The sequence below is a fragment of the Nematolebias whitei genome, chromosome 4 (assembly GCF_014905685.2).
Source record: "Nematolebias whitei isolate Nwh7 chromosome 4, NemWhi1, whole genome shotgun sequence".
NCBI lineage: Eukaryota > Metazoa > Chordata > Actinopteri > Cyprinodontiformes > Rivulidae > Nematolebias > Nematolebias whitei.
The window spans coordinates 35,628,722-35,640,370 of NC_056501.1; the positions used below are offsets into that span (position 1 = coordinate 35,628,722).

General features: G+C 48.6%; 1 protein-coding gene and 1 non-coding gene across 2 annotated transcripts in view; both read left to right on the forward strand.

The window, feature by feature from the left end:
* Nucleotides 1–11,649, forward strand: part of polr1a (RNA polymerase I subunit A) — a gene marked incomplete at its 5' end in the record, with an annotated part of 52,731 nt that overhangs the window by 9,610 nt on the left and 31,472 nt on the right. Inside the window, 9 exon segments of the mRNA XM_037675409.1 lie at nt 803–925; nt 1,009–1,236; nt 1,313–1,420; nt 2,992–3,138; nt 3,219–3,410; nt 3,489–3,638; nt 4,152–4,335; nt 4,421–4,503; nt 4,868–5,026. Coding sequence (XP_037531337.1) covers nt 803–925; nt 1,009–1,236; nt 1,313–1,420; nt 2,992–3,138; nt 3,219–3,410; nt 3,489–3,638; nt 4,152–4,335; nt 4,421–4,503; nt 4,868–5,026 — 1,374 coding nt within the window.
* LOC119409198 lies at nt 4,597–4,733 on the forward strand. The gene has a single exon (XR_005186775.1). It is a non-coding gene; the product is annotated as a small nucleolar RNA SNORA5 (small nucleolar RNA).

Sequence of the window (11,649 nt, forward strand, 5' to 3'; positions counted from 1 at the left end):
TTTTTACCTGTAGTCACCTGTGGTTATCTGTAGTTGCCTATAGTCACTTTCGGACACCTGTGTTTATCTTTAGTTTCCCGTTTCCTGTAGTTGCCTGTAGTTACCTATAGTCACCTGTGGTTATCTGTAGTTCCAGAACAATCCTTCTTTTTTCTTTTTTTTTTTTATAGTCACCTGTGTTTACCTGTAGTCACTTGTGTTTACATGTAGTTACCAGTAGTTATCTGTAGTCACCTTTAGTCACCTGTAGTTACATGTTTTTAGTTGTACCGGTTATTACCTGTAGTCACCTATGTTTACCTGTAAGTTACCTGTGGCTACCTGTAGTTACCTGTGGCTACCTGTAGTTACCTGTGGTTACCTGTAAGTTACCTGTAAGTTACCTGTAGTTATCTGTAGTTACCTGTGGTCACTTCTCTCCACTCAGGATGGTGTAAAGTTGAAACTGAAGGCATGCGGTGTGGTTTGTGATTTGTTTCTAATCCAAACTACAGCCTTATGGAAACATGTTCAGTGTTTCCTCTAGGTCACATGCCTTGGCAGGGCACTCATCTCTTCTGTGACATTTTGTCAACGACGGGTGGGGGTGTTGATGGAGACACAGAAACTGTTCAGCGTGACAGAAGCTAGCGCGTCTATTGCGCACTGCTAACTTAGCACTACGTCAGTACCGCCAGTTGTCAGGGGACAGTTCAGTTCTGTTGACTGGGTGGGGCACCCTCCTTGTATGATGGTAGGGAAACACTGATGTTTATCTGAGTAAATGCTGAATCTCATTGTTCCACCTGTTCTTTGCTGCCAGATCCTGGAGAAAAAAGAGGGATTGTTCCGGAAACACATGATGGGAAAGCGAGTGGACTACGCTGCCCGCTCCGTCATTTGTCCCGACATGTTCATCGAGACCAATGAGATAGGAATACCCATGGTAGGTCTGACGGCCATGTTCTACAGCAGAAGCTGGAGCTCCAAGCAGCCGCAGACTTCAGTCTTTCATTTCTGGACTTGTAGGTTTTTGCCACCAAGCTGACGTACCCTCAGCCCGTCACACCGTGGAACGTAAAGGAGCTCCGGCAGGCGGTTCTGAACGGGCCCAGCACTCATCCCGGTGCCTCCATGGTGATCAACGAGGACGGCAGAAAGACCATCCTGTCAGCTTCAGACTTTGCTCAGAGGGAAGCGGTCGCCAAGCAGCTGCTGACACCCTGTCCAGTGCCACATACGATGCCCATGAAGATCGTAGGTCAACGTTGGTCCTGCAGGGCTCAGCAGGGACGGGTCTTTGGAACACCTTTAACTGTTTTTATCTCCTCAGGTAAACCGCCACATAAAGAACGGAGATGTTTTGTTGCTCAACAGACAGCCGACTCTGCACAGACCCTCCATACAAGCCCACTGCGCTCGCATCTTACCAGGAGAGAAGGTCAGCTCACGTCTCAGGCTCTATGTCTGTGTAGATGAACAGATGCTCAGATATATTCATCAATTAACACGGATTCCTCATTTTTCTGGACTGAATAAAACGTGCATTGAATTTAAGGAAATGCAAACGTGAGACGTCATTTATCTTTGACCCATCAAAATGAATGCGGCCATTTATTTACAGAATCAAAGTTTAACATCAAACATTTACAGTAATTTGGCAAATTATGAAAATAACAACAAAAGCAATCAATCAGGAAAAATCATACGGCCATGATTTTTCCGTTGCTTCACCACAGACATTTATGAAAACTGTACAATTGTGATCTTAATCCACACGGCGGTGGATGAGCACTTTACACAGACATTTCTAAATATCTGGAAGAATATCTACTTGAGAGAGGAGTTTAAAGATGGGAAGGAAGTTAAAGGGAGTAAAGGATGGTGTTTGAGGGAGAGTGTTGGACAGAATGGCACTCTCCGGGCTTTCTTCAGCTTCTTCCTTACAGTACACTTAGGTGGTGAAATCGACTCTTTTACCTGGAGATGTCTCAGGCGAGATTCCGTTTAACGCACCCTTTTAGCGTCTCCGTAGGATGCTGTGAATCGTCCGGAGTAATGGCGAGGCTCTGTCCGACACAAGCTCACCTCAGTGGAAAATGTTATAATCCCATGAAACTCGGAAGAGCTCTGTGGTCATGTCAGGGTCTTCCCGGCTCCCACAGCAACTGCACAGCACTAGGACATATCAGAACTGTCCGCGCCGCCGAACTTCTCCAACCAACAGAACTCCACAGAACTCCACAGAACTGGGCTTCTCCGCGCAGAACTGAACTCAACTCTGCTCAACTCTCACAGAACCGAACCGGGTCAACCAGGAAGTACCGACATTTTAAAGAGCTCTTTTCCCAGTTCATTCGGGAGTCTTCCCATTGGTCAGAACCGACCAGACGGGGTGTGTTTTGTGACGTAAGAGGTTAGAAGACAGCAAGAATTGTTATGGAACAGATCAGAAATGTTCTCACAGACAGAGAGAGTTTTGTTTTGGCGAGTTTTAGAAACAGGTGCCAAAACCCCCCTGTTGACGTCTGAGAGGATGAAAAACAAGGCAGTTGTTCCAACACATGTCTGCTTCGATTCCTGACCCTGGAAAATGCACACTTGCTCATTCAAAGACAGAAATCAGAAAATGCATAATTACTCTGTAACAGCTTTAACATGAGTTCTAACTTTGCATGAGAATTAAAAATCATTACACAGTTAATAAAATTGATTAGTTCACTGCAACATCTAAAATGGTTTGAACTAAGACACTTTGATTATCAACATTTGTAAAATAGTAATGATAATAGAACAGAGAGTGTTCTTCCACTTGAATTTTCAAGAAAGAAAGTCTCAGGATGGGTGAACCTGTATTTCTGGATTCAAATCAATGAAATGACAGTTCCTGTCCCACAAGGTTCTTAAGGTCAAGAGTTTTGACCTTAGGCTTAGTCTTGACATCAGGTTAAGTTCACTACAGTTGTCTGCTGCTCACATCAGCAGAACTTCATGACTCCACCTTCATCACAGGTGCTCAGGCTCCATTACGCCAACTGTAAGGCGTACAATGCTGACTTTGATGGAGATGAAATGAACGCTCACTTCCCTCAGAGTGAGCTGGGCCGAGCAGAAGCCTACACATTGGTCAGCACCAACCAGCAGTACCTCGTCCCCAAGGTAAGTGTCTGGACCCCACGGGTGTTAATTACATGTGCTCCCTCACAGTCTGGGCTCCTCTTCCCTCTGGTTCTGCTCAGGACGGGAAACCCTTAGCAGGTCTGATCCAGGACCACATGGTATCAGGTACCAAGATGACGATACGAGGCTGCTTCTTCACCAGAGACCAGTACACGGAGTTGGTGTATCGAGGACTGACTGACAAGTCGGGCAGGGTGAAGCTGCTGCCTCCAGCTCTGCTCAGACCTCAGCACCTGTGGACTGGGAAGCAGGTAGACCCCACACCGACCCACAGCTCCGTCCTTCACCATGGGCCGTGTGACGATGTTGCTCTGTGGTGTCTCCTGCAGGTGGTGTCCACGTTGCTGCTCAACATAATCCCAGAGAAAGCTGTGCCTCTAAACCTGGTGGGGAGGTCCAAGATCCCCAGCAAGGCATGGATTCAGGTCCCCCCACGAGCCGCCCCCGGATACAGAGCAGACAGCATGTGTGACTCTCAGGTACTGCAACATGTATATTTATTAACCTTTATGTGGAACAATCACATTTTTAGAAATAAATTATTAGAAAAAAGATTTGAAATAAAACTTTAGGAATATAATTGTAAGAAAATTAATTTTGTAAATAAAAATGGGAGGAAAAGGCAAAACTTATGAAGAAAATGTTTTTAAAAGGATATTTTACGCACACACACACACACACACACACACACACACATATATATATATATATATATATATATATATATATAATTATTTTTTTTTATTTTTTTTCTCCTGTATGAAAACTTTATCTCATATTTGTTTGGGGGGTTGGGGGAGCATTCAGAGAAAAAAAGGAAACAAGTTAAAGTCATTTACTAAAAATGCAGTTGATAATGTCTTGATCAGGGTTCTGGAGGTCGTTGTCTCCAGACAGAACCTGGAGGACTGAAGCAACTTTGAGCAGAAAAAGTCCAAAGCTGGTTCAATTTCTTGACTTTTGAGCTCTGTCGTTCCTCCTTGGTTCCCCAGGTGGTGATCCGTCAGGGGGAGCTGTTAGTCGGGGTTCTGGACAAAGCTCACTACGGTTCCTCGGCCTACGGTTTGGTCCACAGCTGCTATGAGCTGTACGGAGGGGAGACCAGTGGGAAGCTGCTCAGCTGCCTGGCCCGGCTCTTCACAGCATACCTGCAGCTGTACAGAGGCTTCACTCTGGGTCCGACCACCTGTTCCTCTTCTGACACCAGCATGCAAGTAGCTCTGCACCTCCACCTGATGCCTGCATGTCTGTCTGTGTCCAGGTGTGGAGGACATCCTTGTCAAGCCTGGAGCCAATATTCAGAGGAAGAAGATTATTGATGAATCCCTGAAGATTGGCAACAACGTGAGTCAACTGTTCCTCATGTCTGAATGTTTGAGTTCATCAAACGAGCACAAAGATATGTTAGGAAAACAAACTCTGAGCTCAGAGTAAGACTGCAGCCTTGTCAAATTCAGTGCTTCCTCCCTTCTGGATGCCACTGGCCAAAATGGCTGCCACAGTGAAGGTGCAGTTCATGGGCCCCATGGTGCTTCGGGGTCACCATTGGGGATAAAAATATACTGCACACAACTTTTCAGCTGATGGACCCGAACAATGTGCGACTCCTAACAACTTGTGGACAAGAGTGTAACGATAAATATGTCGCAAGTTTCTACATTTCGACGCAGCACAGTCTGAAGAAAATTCTCCCTTTGCTATCTCTCAGGCCCTCCAGCTAGCGTTCAACCTGCAGCCTGACATAGATCCAGCTGAAGCTCGGAGCCGGTGGCAGGACGCTCACCTCAACCCCGACCAGAGAGACTTCAGCATGGCCGACCACAAGTTCAAAGAGGTGGCCAACCAAGTGAACAACAGCATCAACAAGGTGAACAAGGACTGGTTAGCTCTGCTGCACGGAGCGTTTCTGCTTGTAGACGTTGAATGAGAAACAGAAGTGAGCTGCAGTTGAAACTTCTGCTCTGTTCAACCATCTGCCACTAACTGTGATAATAACTAGAACTGTGAGCCGTTATTCATGTCGACCCTGCCTAATCTCATCCCCAACACTCCTCAGATCTTCTGTACTACAGACTTGTAATATGATGAGAACATATAAGATCCATATAAGGAACTCCGGTCTCAGCTGCTTTTTCTAACCAAATCTAAACCATCTTTCTTATTCTTTAAGCTCCATCTCACTCTGTCCTCACTCCAACTCCCTCCATGTCTTCCAACTGCATCCGTATATCTCCTCTTTGTCTTTTTCCTGGCAGCATACCCTTAATGCATCCTGCATCTAGGATGTTCAGCTGTATATAATTGTGCAGTGGTTCCCAAACTTTGCTCAGATGTGTGTCCCTTCATACATCTGACCTCTAGCCAAGTACCCTCCCTTTAAAATGTGTTCATAAACACTGCACATATCAAATACAGTTTTAAACAACTGTTAATTTTTTCCCACTAAATGATATTTATTAATAAATATCAGCAAAAATAAGCAACACGTTTATAGGCTGAATCATCCAAACATTTAGCCTGTGTAGAATGTATATATTGCAAAACATTTATGGTGTTTTAACAGTTATTGAACATACTGTGTATTAAATTAAACTCACCACAGTTTAAATGAGAAGGGTGTGCTTGGAAGGATGCACACAACTCTGTTGTATGGCTTAATTTGAGACAGTCTGAGTCTTAAATCATTCTTGTTACAAAGTCTTGCTTTGTATTTAGTTTTCATATTTGTCAGAGATGAGAATTCACTTTCACACAAGTACGTTGTAGCAAAGGGCATCAAAGTCTTTACAGCGCATTTGGCCAGTGCAGGCTGTTCTGTGCAGTCCGATCCAGAAATCCGGCAGTGGCTTCTGATATTTTCGTAGCCCCGACAAGAAGTTGAGTGAAGGTTGCTTTGATTAACAGCTGTTCCTTCAACAAGTCACACCCATTGTCACACCCCTCTGCTTTGTCAGTGCAATCATTTTGCTGAACACTAGATAACGGCATTTACACGTGTATTATTTTTATGTGAGAAGGCGTCTCAGTCTATTCATGTGCGAGTGTAGTCTGGCTCTTTTCACACTTATTCAAATTTTCTTGCGTATCCCCTACATCCCTCTTGCGTACCCCCAGGGGTACAAGTACCCCACTTTGGGAAGTACTGCTGTAGACCAACTAAAGGTGCTCTGCTCTAAATTACTATAGACTAGCTGTTGAGCTCTATGTTACAGTGTCTATCCGACAAGTGTTTCTCCTACATTACTTGCCTTGGCAGGGCATTCATCTCTTTCATGAGTTTATCGTGGGGGGGGGGGGGGGGAGGGACGTTTGTGTTGTGCACTCTGTAGTTTTTTTTTGGGTGGGGGGGGTGGCTCAGCATGGGCAGCACGGTGGCGCAACTGGTAGAGCTGCTGCCTCTCAGCGAGCAGGTCCCTGGTTCAAACCCCGGTCCAGGGGCCTTCTGGGTGGAGTTTGCACGTTCTCTCCGTGCATGCGTGGGTTTTCTCCGGGTACTCCGGTTTCCTCCCACAGACCAAAAACATGCATGTTAGGCTGATTGGTAACTCTAAATTGACCCTAGGTGTGAGTGAGAGAGTGAATGGTTGTTTGTCTCGTTTGTCTCTATGTGTCCCTGTGATGGACTTGCGACCCGTCCAGGGTGTACCCCGCCCCTCGCACAGTGATTGCTGGACATGGGCACCAGCGACCCCCGTGACCCAAAATGGAATAAACAGGTAAAGATAATGCATGGATGGATGGATGGGTGGCTCAGCATGAGGAAATGCTACCTAGCTTTTTAGCTATTGCTTCTATATTGCTCTAGATTACTGCTACATCAGTGCCGGCAGTTTTTGACGCTGAGGGTGGTGGAGGTTTTGGTTCGGTAAGGAGGGCACTCAGTTCTGTTGACATGGTGGGGCGCCCTGCTTGTGTAATTGTAGGGGAAACACTTGACTAACTATAGACATTCAGCTGCATAGAACTATAGACTAACTGTAAACCAACAAGACTAACTGTAGACTAACTATAGACTTAACTGTAAACCAACTATAGACTAACTGTAGACCAACTATAGACTTAACTGTAAACCAACTATAGATTAACCGTAGACTAACTATAGACTTAACTGTAAACCAACTAGATTAACTGTAGACTAACTATAGAATTAATTGTAAACCAACTAGATTAACTGTAGACTAACGAAAGTTACGTATGTAACTACGGTTCTATGAATCCCGGATGACCGCCAGAGGGCGGTGCTGAAAACACTGAATGTTCCTTTTGCGCATGCGCTGTTCGAGTAATAATACCAACGGAGTCACAGGTGACACGGATGACCAATCAGAGGCTATATAGCCCGACGTCATCTGCACCTCTGCTCCTACAGAATCTTCTCACGGAACGCAAGGATTCTGAGTGACAGAGAAGCTCTGGCGGTCATCCGGGATTCATAGAACTGTAGCTACATACGTAACTTTTGTTCTATTTCATCCCTTCTGACCGCCAGAGGGCGGTGCTAAAATTACTGAATGACTAATACCAATGATGTCACAAGGAATCCTAAACACCCACCTCACTGAGGAGGCCCAGAGGACCCTTGTAGAAGAACCTGGCCCAGGGGATGAGGGGTGGCCACGTTAACTCTATAAAATCTGGTGAACGTGCTTGGGGAAGCCCATGATGCAGCAGCACATATTGCTTCCAGCGGAACCCCTCTCAGGGCAGCCCAGGAAGCGGAGACGCTCCTGGTAGAGTGAGCCTTCAAGCCTACCGGCAGGGGGCCGGGCCCTGCAGCATAGGCGTGGCAGATGACGTCCACGATCCAGTGGGAGAGGCGCTGTTTGGAAAGAGGATAGCCTAACCTAGGGCCTCCATAACACACAAACAGCTGGTCTGAATGTCTTATCTCGGCAGTAGCTGCAACGTATGCCTCCAGTGCCTTCGCCAGGCACAATAATCCAGACCCCTCACCAGGCGTAGGCTGAAAACGTGCCAGCCTCAACGGTTGGTTACAGTGAGAGTGAGATAACACCTTTGGTACAAATGCAGTGTTTGGCCACAAGGTAACACAAGAGCCCTCAGGGCCCCACCTGAGACATGAGGGGCTGGCTGAGAGAGCATGTAGCTCGCTGACCCTCTTTGCTGAGGCAATAGCCAACAAAAAAGCCATCTTGCATGAAAGCCACTTGAGGTCCGCCTGCGTCAGAGGCTCGAAAGGAGGGCGGCACAGAAGGGAAGGGATCAGGCAGCTCTTCTCCAGGTTGACATTGCGGCCCAACTGGAACATATGAGCGAGCAGGTGGTATGTGTTGTGAAAGGCACAGGCCTGAGACGGGGCGTAGAGAAGCCAATCGTCTAAGTACGGCAGAATCTTCACTCCGCAGGCCTGCAGAGGAGAGAGGGCTGCCTTCACGCACTGAGTGAACACCCTCGGGAAGAGAGAGAGCCTGAATGGGAGTACCCAGAACTGCCAGTGGTGACCCCAATAGGCAAACCTGAGAAAGCGGCGATGTTCTGCCGCAATAGGCACATGAAAATACGCATCCTTCAGGTCTACAGACGTGAACCATTCTTCCCTCATGACAGCTTGAAGGACTTCTGCTGTCGTGAGCATGTGGAAGGGCAGCTCCCTAAGGTACTGGTTGAGTCCCCTCAGGTCTAAAATGGGACAAAACCCACCCGTCCTCTTTTGCACGAGGAAGTAAGTCTAGTAATAGCCCCTGGGTTGTTGCAGAGAGTCCACTGCCTCTATTGCGCCCTTGGCCAGGAGGGCACAAAGTTCCTGGTCTAGTGCTTGAGCTTTCACCGGGTCGGCGATTACAGTCATCTTGACCCAGCGTGAGATATGAGGCCGCCGTCGGAACTGTAGCCGGTAACCATGGGTCAGTGTGTCAACCACCCATGAGTCCACGGCATGAGCAGCCCAGTAACTGAGCTGCTGGTGGGAGAAATATCCGATGGTCGGCCTGATGGCATCACCGTCTCCCTCGAAGACCCCTAGGGGCCGTGGGGGGGCGGCAGCCAGAGTCCCTGGTCCAAGCCTGCCCATCTTGTCGGTGGACCGACCCACGAAAGCTCCTCCTGGGCCTTTGCTGAACCGCATGAGGGTAAGGACCACTCGGACAGTTATGACCCCCAGGCAGCGGCTGCATGCTGGAGTCAATCGACGGGCGCCTTGGATGCCGAGGAGGTAGAGGGGGCATTGCCTTGCTAAGGCTCAAAAATTGCTGCCTTCTCTGTCGTGCTTGGACAGTCTGTTCCAGCGCTTCCAAGGCAGCCAAACCGAACAACTCCCCCGGCACCACTGGGACATTACGGAGGGTTCTACGGCATGGCTCAGTCAATGCTGACTGCGCCAACCAGAACTGTCGGCGAGCCTGGACCAAGGACGACATCACGCGCCCAAGCTCCCTCGTCATTAGTGCAAAGGCCTGAAACGCTGTATCGCTAAAGCCCATTGCTGCTGTCACAGCACTAGTCCCCTGAAGAGACGCGGAGAGGGCAAGCATGAGGTGTGCCAAGGAATTACCTAAGCGGCCAGCACGCGCTCCGGCGGCATAGGCTCTGCAGAGGAATTCATCCGTGACACGGCACTGAGCTCGTGGGCACCAAACATGACTGCGCAGAGCTTCCTCTGGTGACAAGATGAAAGAGGCAACAGCAGGTTCTATTGTTGGCATGCAATCCAAGCCTGCTGCTGCTAGCTCATGCATGGCCGCCAACACTCGGCCATCTGCGGAGAGGCTCGCAAAGGCTTTGGGGTCTCGCCAGCAACCATGCAACTCCCTCAGGAACTCCTCTGATGGAGGGACAGAAAAGGAAGGAGGGGTCAGTCTGACCCTGAAGAAGGCACTTCCAGGGGTGGATACCTCTGGTTGCGAGATGTCCAGCTGCAGTTGTCTCAGGGCCATATGCATGACGTCCTGCATCGAGCCGTCACCCGACCCACTAACTGCGCTCCGAGAAGAAGAAAGTGAAGCTGTCTCTGAGACTTGAGATGAATGCCCGTCGTCCTCACCTAAAAAGTGAGAGGCAAAGGCAGCCAAGGATAGCACATCTTCCTCCGCAGCCAGTTCAGGCATGGGTTGGGAGGAGAGTCTGGTTGCTGCCACTGGTTCAGTTCCCAGTTGGCGTACCTGAAAAAGGGACTTCATCGCTGCTAATTCAGCGGAGAGCTGCTCCACCCTGTGGAGAGGCCCCTATCAGACCTGGCTCACTTCTTCCCAGGAGGGACCACAGAGACTGCAGCCTCAGTCCGGCGTTTTGAGCGCCTTGGTGGAGCCTCCTGCCCAGAAGGCGGGAGGTCATTGCCGAGTTTTGGGCGAAACTGGGCCATCCGGGCCACCCTCGCAGCACGTGACATGAAGCTGCAATTCATGCCGGGGTTTTCTGACAGGGCCTCCACCAGATGGTCATGTCCAAGGCAGGCAGGACACAGGTCTTGACTGTCATCTGTCTGGAGCATGGCTCCACAGACTGTACAACAGTGAGAGCCGTCCATGCTCCTTACCCAGCTATGTCCAAGATATAGGATGAAAAAATTACAGCAAGAAACTCAGAAAGGTTAACACCGCTAGCTCAGCTGGTAAAAAGGACAATTGGGAGAGGGGGCGCGAACGCTCGCCTTCACCGATCAAAACAAGGCCAAAACTCTGAGAGGCTGGCACTGCTAGCTCAGCTGGTAAGAGAGGACAATTGGGAGATGGGGTGAGAATGCTCGCCTTCACCAATTAAAACAAGGCCAGGAACTCAGCTGGCTACGTAATAAGCAAACTTCGGAGCACAGTCCAACCGACCACGCGGTTGGAGGCCTCCAGTAAACAGGAGCGGAGCGAACGCTACCGCTAACCAATAGCAAAATATAAGCAAAAAAAACCCCACTTCTCACCAGTGTTAAATCACACACATAGTAGTCATAAACAACCTCGGAGCACAGTCCAGCCGACCACGCGGTTGGAGGTCTCCCAACAAGCGTGAGCGGAGCGAACGCTACTGCTAACCAACGGCGAAATACAAGGAAAAACACTACTCACCAGTGTTGAATCACACACATAGTAGTCAGACGCTGTATGTTGGGAGAGGCGGAAACCGCCGTAGTCCCCAACGAATCAGCAGAAAATACCTTTGAACAGGGTTAAACCGTCGCAGCCCTAGGAGGGTGAACACGCTACTCCCGCAGACGGGCAGTCGAGCTTCCGACGACGGTAAAAAGTTCAGAAAAGGTCCAAAGGGCTGAAGCCCTGAATTGAACCGCGCACGAGAAGAAAAAAGGAGCAGAGCTGCGTATGACGTCGGGCTATATAGCCTCTGATTGGTCATCCGTGTCACACCTGTGACTCCGTTGGTATTATTACTTGAACAGCGCATTCGCAAAGGGAACATTTGGTACTTTCAGCACCGCCCTCTGGCGGTCAGGAGGGATGAAATAGAACTATAGACTTAACTGTAAACCATCTATAGATTAACTATAGACTAACTATAGACTTAACTGTAAACCAACTATAGATT